Below are 21,487 nucleotides of genomic sequence, written 5' to 3'. Positions count from 1 at the left end.
CTAATACCTCCTTGTTATAATTATTGCTACAATTCTTATTAACCTTCTAAAGAATGATCCTGAAACCCTATATCCATAGACTAGGATGCTGCATTCATCAGACTCCACCTATCAATGCACAGTTGTAACTTATAATAATGCTTCCTTATCTGTGTCTACAATTTCAACCCCCAATAAATAGAGTGTGCAATCCAGATACACTCAAAGAAGCCTCAGAGTAGAAAAAATACAGATAACACATACACTGGGGTGGTTAGTAACTAGAAGGGACCCGTGGAGAGCTTTCTGGAGTGTGTGCAGGTGATAGAAGGAGGTCTTTTGGGTCTCTGGCCATGTTCTTATGTGAAAATAAAATGGATATGTTCCATTTGTGAAAATTTAGCAGGCTATATAATTGTGGTATCTGAAGTTTTCTTTACATGTATTGTACTTTAATCACAAGTCACATATCTATATGCATGTATATGTTTGTGTGTATGTGCACGTGTGCACATGCATGCACTACTTACTAATCCTGGTACTTTTATCTTTAGCATAGGACATGGCTGTCTGTCCAAATAGTTTTGATTTAGCTCTCTCCTGGTCATAGGAAATGGCAGAGTGAACATCCTAGGAGCGAACACACAGACATTAAGAAAAGAAGATAAATATTAATGAATATTAGGGCTTAATAAACTGGGGCATTTAGATTAATAGTCTTGAAGGCAGATATCAATATTTGAGGCTCTTACTGGTGATTTCATGTCCTCAAGGGCAATTAAGTTATGTAACTTACACTGTTACTAATGCTGAAAAAATTTTAGAAACCTTCCAGCCAGATCAGTTAAACTATTTGCTGCTAAAAGGTGAACTTGACTTATTTGAAATTAGGTTAGCCCAACAAAGCTGAAAGCAGAGGTATTACCATACCGCCTTTTAGGGAAGTTCTTTTAGTTGGGTTGTATTTAACCAGGAATTCCTGGTCATGCTAACAAGTTACCACATTCCCAAGTCACTCCATATGATCAAAGTTTGGCTGTAATGCGAAATCACCCACAAAGTAGATTTGGCTGTAAGGAAACATGACATATAAATTGCTGCACAAGTGCAGAAATAGTTTGTGTGATTAGAGCCAATTAAGCCAAAATAATAGAAGGTTGTTAGAGCTGGAGGAAACATCAGATATCATCTGACACGATCCCCACACTTTGCAATGAAGGAAATTCAGGCTCAGAGAATTAAATTTATTTCCCAAACATGCATAGCTACGGTATGGCTGATTTGCAGCTGGACCTGACGTGTCCTCATTTGCTGATCTGGCTGCCTTCACTCAGCCTCGTTGTTCAGAGCGGAGGTGTGGGGTCAAGAGGACTTGGGTTTGAATTGGTATAGGTCTTGGATTTGCTATTTGGGTGTGACCCTGACCCCCAGTTATAGGTCCTGTCCTGTGAAAAAGTACAACCTGGGTGTTAGCTCACAGTTAAGATGGCACATGGCAAATAGCCTGAGAAAGTAACTCCCCAAAATAGAAGAGAGGCAGGAGAAGAAGTGGAAGGCTCATTAACCTATCTCCATAGGAAGGAGACCTTCCCAAGGTTTTGGCCTTCTCAGCCTCTGGGCCTGAATGCCCGGTGGAATTGTGCTTTGCTTCTTCTATAGAAGTGCCCTTCACCCTTGGGTTCTGCAGGGATGATTGGTATGGTATTTGGATGTTATCCCTTCACTTAATGGCAAGTCTATATACATGCTGAGCATAGTTTGAACTCCTAAGTGTCAGTGAATACTGGAGTCTAATTGTGGGCTTTCCTTAATGCTATTTACACCTAACTGTGTGCAGTAGACACCTGCCATCTAATGGACACAGTGTTGGACTCACCTCAAAGAACTGCTATGAGAATGAAAAGAGACAATGTGTAAAAGTGAGTAATAGGACGGTTGGCACACACTAGCCACTAACAAAAGTTGTGTACAACTACCATTATTTAGCTACAACACAACAGTGGATTTGACACTGATGTTGTCCAAGAACCATGGCCATTTTTTATTTATATCAAAAATCAATATTGAGGGCAGCCCGGGTGGCTCAGCGGTTTAGCGCCACCTTCAGCCCAGGGCGTGATCCTGGAGACCAAGGATCAAGTCCCATGTTGGGCTCCCTGCGTGGAGCCTGCTTCTCCCTCTGCCTGTGTCTCTGTCTGTCTCTCTCTGTGTCTCTCATGAATAAATAAAATCTTTTTAAAAATCAATATTGATTTATATCTATAAAGATTTCTCTTTATAGAGTATGTTACTTAAAAATAATGGTTTTGGTGAAAGCACTAGACAACAAAAAAGTTGATAAATTACTTATTATTTAGGAATTGAATCTAATTTGGATTCTCTTGTTTCCTTTTTTTTTTTTTTTAAGATTTTATTTATTTACTCATGAGAGACAGAAAGAGAGAGGCAGAGACACAGGGAGAGGGAGAAGCAGGCTCCACGCAGGGAGCCTGACAGACCCGATCCCGGGTCTCCAGGATCACCACCTGGACTGAAGGGGGCACAAAACTGCTGAGCCACCCGGGCTGCCTGGATTCTCTTTGTTTCTTAAAGAGATGAATAATGTAGTTGAATCTTTTCCAAGCCTGATCTGTAGGTTGGAAAACCTAAGATCTGGGGCACCTGGGTGGCTCAGTGATTGAGTGTCTGCCTTTAGCTCAGGTCATGATCCCAGGGTGCTGGGATTGAGTCCCACATTGGGCTCTCCTAGGAAGCCTGCTTCTCCTTCTGTCTATGTCTCTGCCTCTCTCTGTGTCTCTCAGGAATAAATAAAATCTTAAAAGAAAACCTAAGATCTATCTCCTGCTCCATTACTTAATAAAAAGTGTCAATGAGCAAATTATCAGATCCACTTGGAGCCTCAGTTTCCTCATTTTTAAAATGAGGTTACTACTATTACTACCTCCTCACTGGGTGGTTGTGGAGCTCAGGAGAGAGAAAGTGTACAAAGATGAACTCCAAAGAGTATAAAGCTTAAGGCGATTATGTTTACCTCTTTTTCAGCTTTCATCTTGCTGCTACAAAAGGGCATGTGGAATGCCTCAGGGTCATGGTGACACATGGCGTGGATGTGACTGCCCAAGATACTGCCGGTATGTGGTCTTTATCTCAAGTCAAGAGGTCAACACAAGAGTAGGTATCACAAAGGTGAGACATACTCACTGTGGAAAATTTCCCATCTACAGATACGCCAAAAGAAGAACCTAGAATCACCTCTAATGACTAGGCTCAGACATGGTTTTATCACTTGTGCCTTTACCAGTGTTTTCACCTTGTATGTGGTCAATTAGAAACTGTATGTTTCTTATTGCCCATTTTAAAATGTTATTGTCTAGGACTGTATGTGTGGACCGAGCAATGTTGCTTAATTTTTGTTTTTACGAATCATAGTATGAAGTGATGAAATGCAGTGAGTTGCTTTGTCAGCTAGCTGAGACGTGCTCCATAGACAGAAGCCTTGATCTTCATCTGGACCAGCTGCCCATGGTTCCTACCCTTTATTGTGCATCAGTGCATCTGAGTCACTTGGGAACCTGGGGGAGGGCAGGGAGGCAGAGGGAACCGGGAGAGAGGGCAATGGAAGGAAAAGAGTGAACATTATACACACATACAACCCACACATATATACCCACGATCTGTCTTCTGAGATTGAGATTCCATTATCTGCAGGTTGCCAGCCACCTGGTATTTTTTATAAAGCTCCCCAGGTGATTCTAACGTGAAGCCAGTGTTGCTAAATGATGAACAAGGCAAATGGAGAGAGAAGAAAGTGTAGTTATATCTCTTAGGAACATTGTTCTACAGGAAGGAGCCCCTGGGGTCTCCAGCCTCGGGCTCTGCTCCTGCTGGCCAGACCAAAGCAACTACTGATGGCTTTTCATTTCTCTTTTGTACTGAAAAACCTATGCCTTCTAATGGCTTTTGTTCGTTTTTACTGGAATATGAAATCAGTCTATTTCCATAGACTATCTAGGCTTTGTGGCCACCTCAGAGTAGTCATCGTGGGGGCGGGGGGCAGGTCAGTTAGGTATTATGAGAATGCTCTTATTACTCAAAAAATGATAGGAAGACTTTGTTTCAGAGTTATTTTCAAAAAGTCTGTGGGCATTTTTTTTAATCTCAGTATTAGGGGGATCTTTATCCTTTGAGAATAGATTTGTTTTTTAGGACAGGCTAAAAGCCACTTGAAGTCAAGTCAGGTAAGTGAGGTATCAAACTGGTAAAAACCATTTTTGGTCAAAAATAGGGAATGATTGAAGTAACAGAATGCTTTTCCTGAGCGGCACCATAGAAAGCTCCAAAAAAAATACTTTGAGAAATGTCAATACCAGTGGAAGAATGAATGGTTTCCTGAAGTGACCACCTTAAGGGAAATAATTTATGTTGCACTGATTAAGCTCATCCAAGACCTAGTTGTTTTGTTTGTTTTTAAAGTTTACTGTTATTACCTTACAAGTCATACCACCTATATGCAAGGGCAGGACGATTGGCTAAAGTACCCCTGATGAGAAGTGTGTCATCTAAGTAGATGGAGTTTTCTAAGAAATCCTAAGCTAAAGGAATTAGTTTAGAGTGAATAAATTAGAGCTATAATACAGATTTATTTCATTGCCTTTGCTTTTTTTTTTAAGATTTTACTTATTCATGAGACAGTCAAAGAGAGTCAGAGACATAGAGGGAGAAGCAGGTTCCCTGTAGGGAGCCCAATGCGGGACTCCATCCTTGGATCAGGATCATACCCTGAGCCGAAGGCAGATGCTCAGCCGCTGAGCCACCCAGGCATCTCTATTTCATTGCCTTTAATGTTAAGAAATAGATTAGTCTGGGGTGCGCTGGTGGTAGAGTCAGCTAAGCGTACAGATCTTGGTTTCAGCTCAGGTTGTGACCTCAGGATTGTGAGATCAAGCCCCATATTGGGCTCTACACTCAGTACAGAGTCTGCTTAAGATTCTCCTCCTCCCTCTGTACACAACCCCCCCCCCCCCCACTGTCGCACCTGCACTCACTCACTCTCAAATAAATAAACAAATCTTTAAAATAATAAGTAGATTAGTCAGGAGTCCAGTTATCTCTATCATAACCAAACATTTCTTCCCCTCTTTTTATTGTAGGGAAAACTATTTCCCTCATGCTCATTGTAGAAAATGAGTGAAATACAGAAAACTATAAAGAAGTTAACCAGTGCTTCTGCTCTTTTTTTTTTTTTTTAAAGATTTTATTTATTTATTTTTTGGGATCCCTGGGTGGCACAGCAGTTTGGCGCCTGCCTTTGGCCCAGGGCGCGATCCTGGAGACCCGGGATCGAATCCCACATCAGGCTCCCAGTGCATGGAGCCTGCTTCTCCCTCTGCCTGTGTCTCTGCCTCTCTCTCTCTCTCTCTGTGTGACTATCATAAATAAATAAAAATTTAAAAAATATATTAAAAAAAAAAAGATTTTATTTATTTATTTTAGAGAGAGTGCAAGCACAGGGAGGGGCAGAGGGAGAGGGAGAGAATCCTCAAACAGATTTCCTTACTGAGTGTGGAGCCCACTATGGGACTCAGTCCCAGGACCCTGAAATCAGGACCTGAGTTGAAACTAAGAGCCAGGTGCTTAACCAACTGAGCCACCCAGGTGCCCCTACCAGTGCCTCTACTCTTAACAAGAAGAGGAAAGTTTTACTATTTTGCTCTAGTTCCTGCCAAACTTTTCCTGGCACATTTTTACATAATTGAATTCACATTATATAATAAACTTTACATGCTGCTTTTTTAAAAAAAAACATTCCACCAGTATTGTTTCCAACACTTATAACTCTTAAGATTTTTGTGCCATATAGCACATTGGGTAGTCTGTATTTCCTATCAGAGCCTAATTCAGTTTTTAAGAGTCTGATGAAGTGTGGGACCTTGAGACCTGTACACCCCAGTGTAGCACCCACTGCCTGGCCGACTGAGATGACACTGTGGCACCCAGTGTAGCACCCACTGCCTGGCCGACTGAGATGACACTGTGCTCCAAAAAGCAGCACAGAGGGATCACTGCAGACTCATCCTGGCTGCTTCTCTGTGCCAGCCAATGGGAACTGCCCGGTCTGTTTTTGTTTTGTTTTGTTTTGTTTTAAACCCTGATTGAAATTGGTGGACTCCACAGCACTTGGGCCCAGAACATTGTCCAAACATTCGATAAGGTAGAAATGTCTCAGAGCTGCCAGTCACTTCCCCCTCCCCTAACATTGTTAGGAGTGAGGGTGGCGCATCAGTCTTCGGGCCTGTTGTTTTACTTTTGCCTGAATGAGGCACTGACTTCTTGTGATTTCTTGAAAGCATACAGACAGAATGTAGGAACAAAAGAAGGAAAAAGTCTCAAGGAAAGCGTGCATGGAAATGAAATGTTGGTTCTGTTATCTAGAATAACACTTCTCAACCTTTGTTCACAGCAAACAAGGTAAACATGATGGCTCTTACTGCCCGGGTCTGTGTTCTTCCTGTTGCTGTATCACCAACCCCCATCTTTCTTTCTCAAGAAGACACAGCACAACCCATTAGTCACCATGCCTCGGTGACTATCATTAGTCCCAAACACCTTTTATGGTGATTCAGGGATGGATTAAATGGCTCAGCTTTTAGAGGTATTGTCTTTTTAGTGAACCTACTTAAATATAGCCACATTATTACCTAGAAATGGCCATCTTCAATCGAAACACCCACTGAGAACTGGTACAGAAATCTGTTACCATAAATCATACTGCCCTGTAGCATGTCTAGGAAAAAACTTGCTTTCAAAATAGACTACACTGGCCCTTTTTATTAGTTTTACCCATCAAGACTATAGGATGGTCAAACTGGTATAATTTCCTACTTTTTAAGCTGGTGACTAGATATAAAAAGGAGTTTTAAGAAGCAAAGGGTTTTTAGCATCTATTTTTTTTTTTTTTTAACAATTGTCTTTCCACATTAAATGTTTGGAAGTCTGACCAGAGAATTTTTATGGATGCTCTGCAAGCGATCTTGTGAGCAAAGCACTGTCAGAAGCATAAGGCCTCAAAAAAAAAAAAGAAGCATAAGGCCTCGAGTATGGTTCCAATATAACAGCAATCACATCATTTTAGGTGATTGGCCTTTGAGGTTTCACTGAGATGGTCAATATGGGCACCTCAGTGCCCAGGGTACCATGAGGGCTCCCTGTGTTTGGCTCCTAGATGATCATGATTATTGCTACTTCACCCTTATCACCTTTATTATCTTTTACACATGAGGCTTTTGAAAAGGATTGATTGATTGATTTATAATAGCCAAGCCAGCTCTCATTGTACAATTCAGAAAAAGAAAACCCAAAGACTGGTTGAAACTTACGACTTACAGTTTTGGTTTTGGGGGTTGCCCCCTATTCCTTACTTGCTTGTTTGCTAGTTACCGCCACACAGGTATGTAGTGGTCACGTGAGCAAGTCAACTCCTAAGCTCACTGCACCAGCTTGGAACTAGACCTCCATTATTTTTCTAGCATCTTTTATTTTGTTTGCTCTTGTTCTTCAGTGATGTCAGGATTGGCATTTCTGTCTGTTTCTTTATTTTTTTTTTCGAGATTTTATTTATTTATTCATGAGAGACACACAAAGAGGCAGAGACACAGGCAGAGGGAGAAGCAGGCTCCATGCAGGGATCCTGATGTGGGACTCGATTCCGGGACTCCGGGATGACGCCCTTAGCCGAAGGCAAACACTCAACCACTGAGCCACCCAGGCGTCGCTCTGTTTCTTTAGAAAAAACTTTTCCCAGATAAATAGTAATGTTGACTCCTAGAGTTTTTTTGAGGGTGGGGAGAGGTGGTGCTTGCATATTTAGCACCCTGGATTATGAGATGGGATTGAACAGAAGCATGAACAGGAGATTGAAGACCAAAGAATCTTGTTTGTTATCAGTGCTTCTCTGAAGCATTAGCTTTCAGACATCCTTTCTTAGTGAGCATGTACATCTGATGCAGTGTGACAGGATATGGAAGTAAGAGTGGCTTAAACAAATAGAATTTTCTCTCTTTCAGTTGAAAGTCTCAGTTGGTATGGCAGCTTGTCTCCACCCCGTGAGGGATTCAGACCCCTGTTGCTCTATCATCCGGGGTGTTGCTGTGGTCCTAGTAGCCCAAGATGTCTTTCCCTGACACTGCATCCCCACAGCAGCAAGGGACAGGGCAAGCACAGCCCATGAATGACACACAGTTAGATCTCACTGGACAAGGTGTTATCTGTGGCCACACTTGGCTTTATGGGAAGCTGGGAGTTCTGGGCAGCAATTTGTCCACTGAAAAATATCTAAGGTTTTGTTACACAATGAGGTAGAGACAGAGATTGGATGATAATGTGTACTCTGTATCTTATACCCATATCTTAAATTTTCTCTGATCCCTTTGCACACTTAACCTTCAAAATAAAACATCTGTTCTCCTAGAAGAAGGGAAACTTAAGAGAGTGAGAATTGAGTGAGGTATGGAGACATCAGAATGCATAGTTCTCAGAAGGCAGGATGCTTGAGAACCCTTACTTTTCTGTGGGGTTTCCAAAGGCTGGTTTAGTTTTTGTTTTATTTTTTTAAAATTAATTAAAAATTTTTTTTTTTTAGTTTTTGTTTTAATTTCCAGGTGGACTTCATGCCATTATGCCCCCTAATCCCACTCAAATTTGGTACCATGTAAAGACACAAAAGGTAATATTCACCTTAAAACTCAGGCATGTTAGAGAATGGGTCATTTAAACTGTAACTGCAAAGTATAGCCAATAAAGTGTATTTCATATTTTCACTTGGAATAAAGAAAAACAACAATTGTATGATTTGTGAAACTTTACCTGCTATTGCCTTGTGTACGTACCAGTCAGAGGGTCGACCATATACAACCATTGGCATAACCTGGCCGTGAAATACTTCACATGCAAACTCTTTTAATTCTGTATAGAACACTATACAAATCTACACTGGGGAGATTAAGGGGTAATTCCATGACTAATAGTAAAAATAGTGGTTATAAATACGTTTTTCATACTCAGATCCTCAGATACTGGGGATATAACAAAGTCAACAGCCCTGTGCTTTAGTGATGAAAATTTGATGACAAGATGAGGATTACTAAGAATAATGATGTTTGAATATATTTAAAATTGTAAATAAGAACCAAACTTATACTTTTATTGTTTAAATATAATCAGCATTCTGAAACTGATTTCTAAGAAAATATTTTATTTATTTATTTTTAAAGATTTATTTATTTATTTATTCATGAGAGACACAGAGAGAGAGAGGCAGAGACACAGGCAGAGGGAGAAGCAGGCTCCATGCAGGGAGCCTGATGTGGGACTCAATCCCAGGATTCCAGGATCACGCACTGGGCCAAGGCAAGCTCTAAACTGCTGAGCCACCCAGGGATCCCTCTAAGAATATATTTTAAATCTTACCTAGCTGAATATTCTCTTTATTTTTCTAAATGTTTCTGTATTATCTAAAACTGTGAATTTTCAGACTTTGGCCTTTGGTATTTCTTAGCCCTATCTGTATCTTCTGACTTCATTAGTTTCATCATTTTTCACACATACTTGAAGAGTACATCAACAATTTTGCTATTAGTTAATTCTTCTCCATTTTCTCCAGTGATCTTAAAAGAATTGAATAAATGGTTATTGTCTGAGGTAGTTGGGGAGAAGGTGTTCCAAGGCAAGAATGGCTGGGCCATCCTTTTTACTTTTTTTTTTTTTTTAAGTCATCTCTCCATCCAGCGTGGGACTTGAAACTCATGACCCCAAGATCAAGAGTTGCCCGCTCTACCGACTGAGCTAGCCAGGTGCCCCTGGGCCATCCTTTTTTAGACTACCTTTCATTAATAGGATTTTTATACTAACTGTAATATCCCACAGCTCTATAAATAATACTGGTCTTTTTACTTACAAAGTTCTGCTGGAATGCACTTGAATTAAGGTTGCCATGTTATTCACTTTTGGGAAATTGTTTCCTGATATTCCAGATGGATCTGCAGCAAATGGGGGCCAGACTTATACACTGTCTCATTACACCGGGATTCTGACATTAATATAATGTATTTTCTCCAGCAGATTTTACATTTGGGAAGAGAATTTTGTTTTAACCTTAGCAGTGAGAGACATCTCGCTTCAGTGTAATGTCCAGGGAATGATGTATTATTTGGACTTTGAGACTATTTTAATTGAAAATACCGTTGTGCTCCCGGTTTAGGAAAACGTAGCACAGGGCCAAGGAATAAAAGAATTGTGTTTCTTTAGAAGCACAGCACTTACTTCCAGGTATGACTAGAACACTTGGAGTGAAATGAAGCTTTGTTGTTTATTTTACGCTGAGTTGTTTAAACCTCCCTACCATCTTGACTCTGGAGAATTGTGTCTTTTTCCAATGGGTGCTCTTTATGTAGAATAGCTTAGATGGTCCATGACATAGACAAAAGTTAATGCACTGCATGCATGACATAAACAGTCTTCTACTTACAATCAGGATGGCTTCCAAAAGTTCATCTGTAAGGCATTTGTTTAAAATTCAGAATGTGTTTGTCCTTAGAAACACGGGTACAGATGGTTGGGGGCCAGGCCAGCCACAGTATTTAATGTGTGCTGTAACGGAACTCCTACTACGATGGCAGTATACATCCTGGCAGGTGGGGGCCTCATGCAGTAAAAGGAGGAAGAGGAGGAGAAGATGTTTGTCTTCCTACTTCCAAGGGTGTCAGTTCCTTCCTCATCCTCATCTGTTTGGGAGGGGTTGGAGGGATTCCTGCCTCTCAGCATTCTGCTCCACCTAAACAACCCCTCCTCAGGCATGCCCTTAAAATCTTGCAGTACAGCTGGTCTCAGAAAAGAATCTTATCTTCTGACCTCACATGTGCTTTTGTGCAGCTCACTGGCATCCTAAAACCCTCTAATTTTTAAATCTGTATTTTCCTAGCAGTGTGATTCTCTAATAATTAAAGATTTCCAGTCAGGGGTTGCCTGGGTGGCTCAGTTGGTTAAGCAACTGCCTTTGGCTCAGGTCATGATCTCCAGGGGCTGGTATGGAACCATGCTCCGGGCTCCCTGCTCAGCGGGGAGTCTGCTTCTCCCTCTCCCTCCACCCCTCCCCACCACTAGTATGCACACACTCTCTCAAATAAATAAAATCTTTAAAAAAAAAAAAAAGATTTCCAGTCAGTGTTACAGAGTGAAGACTATTTCAAAAAGGAGAAATGATATTTGGAGACTGGACCACCATGTAAAAGAAATTGTTTTCTGTAAGCCAGTTGTTCTCACTGGGGGTGATTTTGCCCCCAACAGATATCTGGCAATGTCTGGAGACATTTCTGATCGTCACAAATGGACATATAATGGGTGGAGGCCAGAGGTACTGCTTAACACCCTAAAATGCATAGGACAACCCCCCCCCTCCCCTCAACACACACAGCTTAAAATATCAATAGCGCTGAGGCAGAGAAACCATGCTTGAAGCATGTCCCAAAGTATGGGTTGTTTACAGATGTTACATTGGATATATCTTGGCCAAAAAGTTTGGGAAATGGAGGATTTGAGAGTTTATTATGTGTGCTGGGTTGGCTAGCAGTGGTAACTTTGGTTTCTTCCCCCCAACGTTCTCCTCAGACATTTGGGACGAGCATACTCTTTCAATTCAAATTAACGGATGTGTATTAAGAACCTACCATGTGTCATCAGTGCTGAACTAGAGACACAGCAGGGCACGAAGCAGAACTTCCTGTCCTCCATGAGCTCGTATTCTAGTGAGGAGAGAAAAATAATGCACACCATAAATGTGTGTGTGTGTGTGTGTGTGTGTGTGTGTGTGTGTGTAGAGGGGAGGGAAGGGGGTGCGAGAAGTGCTCAGAGCTAGGAAGAGCAGTAATGAAGCAGGGAGTCATGATTAAAAGGTTGGCAGAGGAATGGGAATTTTAAAAGGAGAGGTCAGGGAAGACCTCATTCAGAAGCACCCTGTCAGCAGCATCTGAGGTGAGAGTAAGGCAGGTGGTGATCCTGGAGGAAGAGTCCAGGCTCAGGGCAGAGCAGCTGTGAAGGGGCTCAGGAAGGAGCCTGCCCTCTGCCCAGAGGCTGGCCCCAAGCCCCTCTTCCACAGAAATTCCCTAGGCCCAGTGGACAGTGGAGAGAGTTGGGTATGGCACGAGGATTTCCTAAAGCTGACCCTTGAGACAGCAGAGTGCTTCATATTGGAGTCATGTTCTTTGAAGGGAACGTGAAGAAATACTCCTTTGATAGCGTATCACTGTTTTTACAAGTCTTTTCCTTCTTCCACGTAAGGATTTTGAAAACTCCAAGTAATTTCTGTGCAGGGACTGGAAGACATTTGGAGGAGAGGGAAATAAAAGGTCAAAAATAGGGATTTAAGTGTGTGGGTGTTTAGAATGTTCTCGGCTGGCATACAGGCGGCCTCTCTTGGGTTCCTAGGCCTGTGGTAGTTGTAGCCCAGTGTGGCTGATGTGGACGCGGGACATTTGGCATACATGCTGACAGCTGAAAGCAGAGCTGAGCTGCATATGGTGAGTCGCCCGCAAGCTTCTAGCCCAGAGTTTAATGGCACCCCAAGAGAACGACACCTGAAGTAGACCCTGAATATTATCCCATGGGCAGGATGCTCTTGTCAGTGAACTTTACAGATAAGAGGCTGAGGCCGTACCCTCGAGAGTAACAATTCCGTCTTTGTTGAAGAAGTTTATTTCCTCATAGTTGCCCTCGTTGCAGAGATAAGAAAGGGATTTAAAATGTGTGGACTTTCTTTCAAAAAAAAATTTTTTTTTAATCCATTTAGGACACAGTGCTTTGCACCTGGCAGCCAAGAACAGCCACCACGAATGCATCAGGAAGCTCCTTCAGGTAAAATGGAACCACTTATAGTTCTAACTTCTTAAAATTATGTCATTTTTTAAATTTAAAAGTAACTTTATCTGTGAAAGAACCAACACACACACACCTTTAAATACCATCCCAAGAATCCGTGTTTCCTAAGAGGCGTCATTATTTAAATGACAAGCAAGGAAAAGATGATTTTCCTAGCAATTACCCTGGTAGAGAAGAGGCTCCTGATGGGAGTTTGGAGGGGCTTCCTGGGATCCAGCCTTTCTCTCTCCTTCATTCAGCTCCTTATTTTCTTTTCTGAAAGACCAGTATCCTTCACATCATCAACTTAAAACCCTTTCTCCGTGCTATTGGAGATCCTTGCAATGCAGCATCTGCGTTTTCCTAGTGTTCTCTGTTTCGGTCCTTGGTAGAAAGTAGCTCTTTGTGAGAAACAAAATTTCAACTGTTATCTCCTCCTATGTAACTTTTATTTTTTATTTATTTATTTTTTAAGATTTTATTTATTTATTCATGATAGAGAGAGAGAGAGAGGCAGAGACACAGGCAGAGGGAGAAGCAGGCTCCATGCTGGGAGCCCGACGTGGGACTCGATCCCGGGACTCCAGGATTGCACCCTGGGCCAAAGGCAGGCGCTAAACCACTGAGCCACCCAGGGATCCCCCTGTGTAACTTTTAATGAGCTTTTCGTTCTTAGTTTTGGCTAAGTTCTCGGTTTTATTCTTCTTCATCATTCTAAGCCAGCTCCCTGCTTTGCTAACCTTGCCCGTTTATAATGATCGCTTAGGGGGCACGACATCTGTAAATCTTTGAAGATGAATATTTAATGAACTCCCAATAGCAGTCCATACTGTAACATCCAGCTCTTGTCAGTCAAAATGCAAGCTGGTGGTTTTCAGGAAGGCACAGGGCAGTACGATCTGGGCTCGGAGCACTGTCTGTTCTGTTGCGCTGTCGTCTCGGCCTTCACAAGCACCGTGTGGGACCCGGCAGCTTGCTTTCATTTGGCTTTGCAAGTCTAATGCAGAAATGTGGTCACATTCTTCCACTTGTCGTGCTCTGTTGATCACACAGCTTCTTGTCTTGCATTACATGATGCAAGCCACCACCAATGCCAGGAATGCATAACCTTAACAGGTCTTTGAAGTGAAATTCAAGAAAACTAGATCAACGTCTGTGATTATTGTTGTTATTATTTTTTTAAATTATGAGGCATCTCTCTGAAAACAGTGAAAATAGAACTTACCTGCCTTCTCTGTGACCCGGCACTCTGGATGAATGACGAATCACTGACTTGCCTAAGTGCCCTGCCTCCATACCTTTGGTTGTCCCTTAATTTTTTTTTAACTTATTTACATTTTAAATCTCCATTCCCATTCTGGCTTGGCTATCCAGACTTTGCATCTGGCTCTGATTTTCAGGAAGAATGAACTTGACAAGCTGGAAATCCTCATGGGCAGGGACCAGATATTCTAGCCTCTAATGTAATTTTATATCTGGTTATGCAAATGGATTGGTTTTTCTCTGGAATCTTTGAAGCCTTTAAACACTTCCTTGTGCTATTCTAAAATTAGGCCAAAGCATGGTAAGTCGTAACTTGATCTCCATTCTTCTTACCACTGAAGGGCGGACAGACATTTCACTCTAATGTTGCCTGTTCTTGCCTCTGACTTGTAGACTTGCTGTTCTTCTTTCTGAATAGTTTTTCAAATCAGAAGCTTTGGTGTCCTACTAATGGGTTGTTTTCCTTGGATCCTGGGCCTCTCTGGCCAATTCTCCACTTCTGTCTCGGCATCCCCTGCCCTATGTGATGGGACTCTAGTGATCTCCATCCCCTATCCTGATGGAGCTGATCATCTTGTAAACAAATCCCCAATGCACATTACAGATTGCACAACATCATGAAGAAAACTGACAGAGTGCTGAGAGAGAGGAATGTGGGGTAGAGGTTTAGGGAAGGCCTCATGGAGGAGGTGATATTTAAACTGAAAACGATGGAAAGAGCCAAGGGAGAGCATCTCAAGGAGACAAAGAGCAAATTCAGAGGGCCTCGGGGAGGAAAAGCTCTAGTCAGGGAGGAAAGAAAGCCTGGGGTTAAATGAGAGAGGAGAAAGAAGGACACGGGGTGCCAGCCCGTGTGTTAGGACAGGCGGATTGTAACTCATCTACACACGGTGTGGAACTGTGGAGGCCTTTTGAGGAAGGACTGATGCTCACAGTTTTAAAAGATCACTTTAGTCATATAGAGAATCAGGGCAACAGCAGAGCTGTGGAGACCCCCAGGAGGTGGCCACAGCTTGTCCGAGTGAGAAGGTGCTGGCTCAGCCAAGGTGGTGCCCATGGGAAAGAGAGTAGAGCCGGTGTATTTAGGACACAGAATTGACAGGACGAGGTGGTGGTAGCTGGGGGAAGAGGAGGAGGAGAAGAAATCAGAGATGATGGTCTCTGGCTCGTTGACTAGTTAGGTGGTGGTGCTGTTAACAAAGATAGGGAAGTGTCAGGGAGAGGAAACCAGAAGTTTAGGCTGGGCTGCGTTTGAGGTGCTTTCATCCGAGTGGGCATGTGAAATAGGCAGTGGGTTATCAAGCCTGGCAATCCGAGATGATGTCTGCTGTGTACAGATAAGAACCAAGGCTCTAGCCCAGCACGTCTGGGTTTGAATCCTGGCTCTGCCACTTCCTGTGACATGAGCAAATTATTAACTTCACCGTGTCTCAGTTTCCTCAAATGAAGATGGGAGTGATAATAGTATCTACCTAGATAATATTATCTAGTGATAATTGTTAGGAGTCTTAAAACAATTCTTTGAAGGGTGCCTGGCGCGTGATAGCTACTACGCAGTATTGTGGTGATTATTGGTAAGCTACACATTCGAGTCATTAGCCATAGGTGGTATATATCTCAAGCTCTGAGTGTGGATGAGATTACCAAGGAAGAGAGCACCAGGGAACCCCAAGGTCATGTTTGGCTAATGGAGGGGGAGTGGCCGGAGCAGGGGTGGGAAAACCAGGCTAGTGTGCGCTCTGGGAGCTGAGAGGAAGCAACGTTTGGAGAAGGGGATAGACTGTGGTAAGAGGAACACACAGATGTTTGTTGTCACAGGAAACATGAAGGTTGTTGGTGACTTTGACCAGAGCCATCTCTGTGGAGTCTGGAGGACAACACGCAACTGCACTGGCTTTGGAAGTGAATGGGAAGCGAGGAAGCTTTGATTGCATGTGGGCAGTTCTTGACAGAGGTTGCTTTTGTGAAGAGGGCTAGAGAAATAGAGCAGCAAATGAGGGGAAAGATGGGAGCAAGATGAGACCTCCTAGAATTTGTTAGCTGGTGGGGATGATCTGCTGGTGATGGAATGCTAGTGTGAGAGAGAGGACAGAGTGGCCAAAGCAACAAAGAGGTGACCTTTTGCCTGGGTCACAATTACTTGGAAGCGAGTCCCCTCCCCGCAAGAGCCTGTGGGCCCTGGAGCGTAGCCATCAGGGCTTATTCACATTTATACACGTCCTAATAAGACGGATCATAACCTTGCAGGAAAAGGATGAACTAAACAGAACTGAATTTCATTATGTGTATTTATTTTTGTCTTCTAGTCTAAATGCCCAGCCGAAAGTGTTGACAGCTCTGGGAAAACAGCTTTACATTATGCAGGTGACTTTCAGTCTCTTATTTATCTTCTGCCACAAGAAATACTAAATTTTCCTTTTCCTCATTCACGCCATTATCTTTACCATTTTATTTCTGTTGCTGTCGTCTTGTCATCATTCCTAGAATTTCCATTTCCCTCCATTTGCAAAACATGTAGAGTTTTATCAAAGAACGCATCTAGGATTCATCAGTGCCCTGCCAAACAATCAGTAAACACTGTCATGGTTACTATATTTTAATTAACATAAGGTTCTTGTTTAAACTGAGAGATAATTATAAGCATTTGTAGATTTCATGTAATGTGTGATACAGATTTTTTTTGATGTGGGATCAAAAGAAACCCCAATTTTATCTATCAGTGTTTTGTTTTACTGTCTGTCGTTATCTGTCACACGGCTCCAAGTAACAAAACCAAATTCAGGAACGATGAGATTTATACATTTCTGAGTGCTGGTTGCAGACAAGCTAAGTCCTATAAAATGCTAAACCAAGTATTTGCGTGGGACAACTGGTAGCCACTGGCTTTAGGCCACAGCTTACTTAACTTTCCTGATACCATTTCTCTTCGGTGCAAGTAGAATAACCTAGGCAGAGTGGGTGGGACACGAGCTTTTCTGTCCTAGACCTGTTTGATGCCCCTGCTTGTGCGAGCAGCTTTGTGACCTGCTGTGATGTGTTTCCTCTCCCCAGCGGCTCAGGGCTGCCTTCAAGCTGTTCAGGTTCTTTGTGAGCACAAAAGCCCTATAAACCTCAAGGATTTGGTGAGTATCCGGCGGCTACTAGAGGTGGAGATGGACACTGGTTTCTAGAGTGCAGTGAACTACTTCCAAGAGCCACTAGGACATTTAGAGACCTAAGCATTTAGCAAGGCTGGTGTTTTTCAACCTGGATCCTCTTCTGCAAATTGGATTCAGTATTATCCACATTGGTCCCTTGAACCATCAGTAAAACATTTTGCCACATGCACTTCCTGGTGTATCTGTTTCTAAGATCGTCTGCCATCAACCTAAATATTAATAAGGCTTAATTTCTTGATTTTTAGAAATAAGAAGTAAGTCTAACTAGAAGTTTTAGTACTGCTGTTATTTCACATATAGCATCTTGGGTCCTCGTGGGTAGGGTTTCCCACCTTTGAAGATTGCTTCTAGCCTATTTTGACCTTGCTGGGCTATTTCTAGAGTAAATTTATGTGCTCTCTGCAGCAGCACATATACTAAAATTGGAACGATACAGAGAAAGTTACTGTGGCCCCTGCGCAAGGATGAGAGGAAGTTTACATGCCAGTCACTCCTGGTTACAAGGTTAAATTTCCTGCCATAGCATGGGAATTGACATGCATGCATTATGCCTGATGGGGATATTGCTAAGTGGTTATATAGAATCTGTAGATAAATTCCCATTCCCTGAATCTCAGTACTTTATAACCAGGAAGTATTATAACTTCCTAGAGATAACTTTGTAGAACTGTGTCTGAAATTCTATTTTATTTTATTTTTTTATTTACTTTTTTTTAAAGATTTTATTTTATTTATTCATGAGAGACACAGAGAAAGAGAGAGGCAGAGACACAGGCAGAGGGAGAAGCAGGCTGCACGCAGGGAGCCCGACGTGGGACTCGATCCCGGGTCCCCAGGATCACGCCCTGGGCTGAAGGTGGCCCTAAACCGCTGAGCCACCGGGACTGCCCTGAAATTCTATTTTAAATGGAGACTCAATCTTCAAGCCCCAATTATATATTTTTAGATCCTCATGTTAAAATCACTGGCTATATTGCAATTTATGTTTTCATTGTCTATTTGAATCCATCTACCTTAAAAATTACTATCAACCTCATTTGTGAGGTATGTTCAAGGAAAAAGCAGAACAGAAGCTTCTCTTTTGGTTTGCATTATTTAAGACCTCTTCACACTAAGATTGTAGAAATAGTCACCTATATATTCTTCTAGTATTTTTTGTTTTTCTGCTACAAACAATGTTTAAATTCTTAATTTCCTCATGTGATTTGTGAGTTGAGATCTCATTTTCTTTCTGTTTTTTTTTTTTTGCCTTTTAAATTTTTATTTTTAAAAAATTTAATTCCAGTGTAGTTAACATACAGTGTTACATTAGTTTCAGATATATAATATAGTGCTTCATCAGCATTTTCTTTTTTTAAAGGAATGCCAGTTGTCATACAAAATCATTCTTTCCATTGATCTTTTATCTTTTCAGGTGTCAGGTACAAACACTCTGAATTTATGTTTTGTTTTGCTACCTTTAAGGTTACGAAAGCATGCACTCTCTGAGAAGGGAAGAGTGGAATGAATGGTAGGATGCATGTAGTTCACTTGGAAGAAGCTGCCCTAGGGAAACAAGTCCTTCATTTCTCCAGAGTCATCCCTCAATAAACATGATATGCTTGCCTTGAGCCTTTTCATACTTGGTGTTCTATACTCTCTCACACACCATCACCAGACTGAGTGATGGTCCGAAGGAACAAGTAGCCCAGGAGGCTGAGGTTCCTGAGTAAAAGCTAACAGTTGGTACAACTCCATAAGAAGAGCTGTGCTGAGATGTAATGGCAGCCCTATGGGGACCCAAACTGTCATGGCGGCAGGACAGCTCAGGAATGAATATACAAAGAACAAGGGCCTTCGCAATTCTGACATTTGGTGTCTGAGTTAAAATCAATCTGAATTTGTCTCCTAGGATGGGAATATACCACTGCTGCTGGCAGTACAAAATGGCCACAGTGAGGTCTGTCGCTTTTTGCTGGACCATGGAGCAGATGTAAATTCCAGGGACAAAAGTGGAAGGTACCACAGAAATAGAAATCATGGGATTTTAGTGATAACTGCATTCTGGGAGGCTCAAAATAACACAGTAATCTTTTGGATCATTTGTTATAAAGTGGTCTTAATTTTTCATTTTTTGCCTTTTTTTTTTTTTTTTTTTTTTTAAGTAAACTCTGTACCCAACATGGGGCTCAAACTCATGACCCTGAGATCAAAAGTCATGTGCTCTACTGACTGAGCCAGCTAGGCACTCCTTCTGCCTCTTTTGATAATCCAGAGTCTGTTGTGACTTAAAAAAATTTCTCTCAGACCTCTGGGAACATACTGCGTCCGTGATGAGATTATTGAATACTAAAGTGTCCTGGCCATTTCCAATGGCTTTTTATGCAAAATTAAATAAAAGTAAACATATTGGCTGCTCTTAAAAATAGTCATTATAATGTATAGGTACTTTAAAATGCTTGAGGTGAAAGGAGGACATGATTTGTGCCAATCATATTAAAACCCATCATATTTAGAAGATTATATTTAGAAGATTATGTCTAAGTTATTTGACCTAATATGGTTTAATGTTTCGATATAATCTGAAGTTAAAAAAAAATACCTAATTTCATCTCGCTAGCACGATATTTCAAATTCCCTAGAAGATTAAGTGTGTATGTTTAAGTACACTTAATCTTCTTTCCCTTGTATTCTAAGGTAAATAATTTTCCAAGAAAGCGTTTTCCCATTTTGTTAGTACTAATTTGGTGTCTCCTTTTTTCTTTAGAACTGCTCTCATGCTGGCTTGTGAGATCAGCAGCTCTAATATCGTGGAAGCCTTAATTAAAAAGGGTGCAGACCTAAACCTTGTAGATTCTCTTGGACACAATGCCTTACATTATTCCAAACTCTCAGAAAATGCAGGAATTCAAAGCCTTCTATTATCAAAAATCTCTCAGGATTCTGGTATGTGAAAGAAAATAGCCAGTGTTGTTTTAAATTTATCCACTCCATTTTCCCCAAAGGGTAAAGGAATGTGCGCAATATGATCTATTTTATTATTCTTTTAAACATATTCTTGAAGAAAAATGAAGTGTTAAATATTGTGTTTGTTGTATGTATGGGTGTGAGAGTGTGTGTGAGTGTGTGTGTGTGTGTGTGTGTGTGTATCCCCCACCCAAAGTGGATGTGAGTCATGGTTCTTACAGTTCTTTTTTTTTCACTCTCTTTTTCCTCTATAGATTTAAAGACACCAACAAAACCAAAGCAGGTATTTATTTGAGAATTTTTTATCATTGTAGCTTGTGGGACTTTGAAAATATCCTGATTCAACTACTCTGTGGTCCACTAGAAAAGTAATAAAAACTATGTTGAAAACACTAAGGAATGAAAAATCTTTAGAATAAATGATTCATTGTTAGAAGGTGGTAAATATTTTCTTAGTGGTTTACCCTGTTTCCAAAGCATGTAACTTTAAAACCTGCTACTTATATATTCATCTTTTCCTGAAATGTACTAATATTTTCTGTTGGTGTGAAAATGGTTAACTCTGTGAACAAACAACATTTTAAATGCTTGTGTGTCTCACGGATTATACACCTGTATCCATGGCAGTGTTAGATATTTAATGAACATAAGAGGTTCAGATTGTCCTTTCATTTTAATTGGAACTTTTCTAAGCTGTCATTAAAATTCCAGAAACTGAGAAGATTGCCATGTTATTTTGGAATTTTTTCCTAAAAACATCATCGATGTTCTTTACTTTTTTGGTGAGGTGTATAGTTGGCTACTGCATTTATTTAGTTATACATCAAGGATCTTGAAAAATTATCATAAATAGGAAATGGTCAATACTGAATTTATTAGGTACAAACTATGTTACTTTTTTATAACCTTCCAAGATGATGTTTCCTGCCCCCATACTGACATTCTTTAAGGAGTGGAAGTAAAGCACAGGTGGTGGATATACCACTATTTTGCATTAAGATGGAAGCTAGACTAGAAATGTATCCTGGGTTCTAAATTGGGGCAGGCAGCTCCCCATCCTCCACTTACCCAGTTCCTTACACCAACTTAATCTGGTTTTGTCTTGTGTTTTATATTTTCTTGCTATTAAAGCATGGGCTGCTGGAAGAAAACTTGGAGCATGCATATTACTTATTTTTATGTCGATAGCAGATGTCAGATCTTGATAAAGTAAGAAATGCACGAACTGTTGCAGT

General features: G+C 41.3%; 1 protein-coding gene and 1 non-coding gene across 20 annotated transcripts in view; both read left to right on the top strand.

The window, feature by feature from the left end:
• RAI14 (retinoic acid induced 14) overlaps nucleotides 1–21,487 on the top strand; it is a 138,295-nt gene that overhangs the window by 101,363 nt on the left and 15,445 nt on the right. For 10 of the 19 annotated variants that reach the window (XM_077896259.1, XM_077896262.1, XM_077896265.1 and 7 more), the window contains 7 exons: nucleotides 3,022–3,110; nucleotides 12,818–12,882; nucleotides 16,455–16,512; nucleotides 17,200–17,270; nucleotides 19,198–19,304; nucleotides 20,053–20,231; nucleotides 20,507–20,535. In XM_077896259.1, the coding sequence (XP_077752385.1) occupies nucleotides 3,022–3,110; nucleotides 12,818–12,882; nucleotides 16,455–16,512; nucleotides 17,200–17,270; nucleotides 19,198–19,304; nucleotides 20,053–20,231; nucleotides 20,507–20,535 (598 nt within the window). The remainder of the gene's footprint in view (nucleotides 1–3,021; nucleotides 3,111–12,817; nucleotides 12,883–16,454; nucleotides 16,513–17,199; nucleotides 17,271–19,197; nucleotides 19,305–20,052; nucleotides 20,232–20,506; nucleotides 20,536–21,487) is intronic. The other 9 variants (XM_077896268.1, XM_077896271.1, XM_077896273.1 and 6 more) reach the window with 1 other exon arrangement.
• On the top strand, nucleotides 17,699–17,806 carry LOC144313171 (U6 spliceosomal RNA). Its single transcript, XR_013378896.1, has one exon. It is a non-coding gene; the product is annotated as a U6 spliceosomal RNA (small nuclear RNA).

This window comes from Canis aureus, chromosome 4, assembly GCF_053574225.1.
Source record: "Canis aureus isolate CA01 chromosome 4, VMU_Caureus_v.1.0, whole genome shotgun sequence".
Classification (NCBI taxonomy): Eukaryota; Metazoa; Chordata; class Mammalia; order Carnivora; family Canidae; genus Canis; species Canis aureus.
Note: the sequence above shows the minus strand (reverse complement) of the source record. Positions and strands in the feature narration are given on the sequence as shown.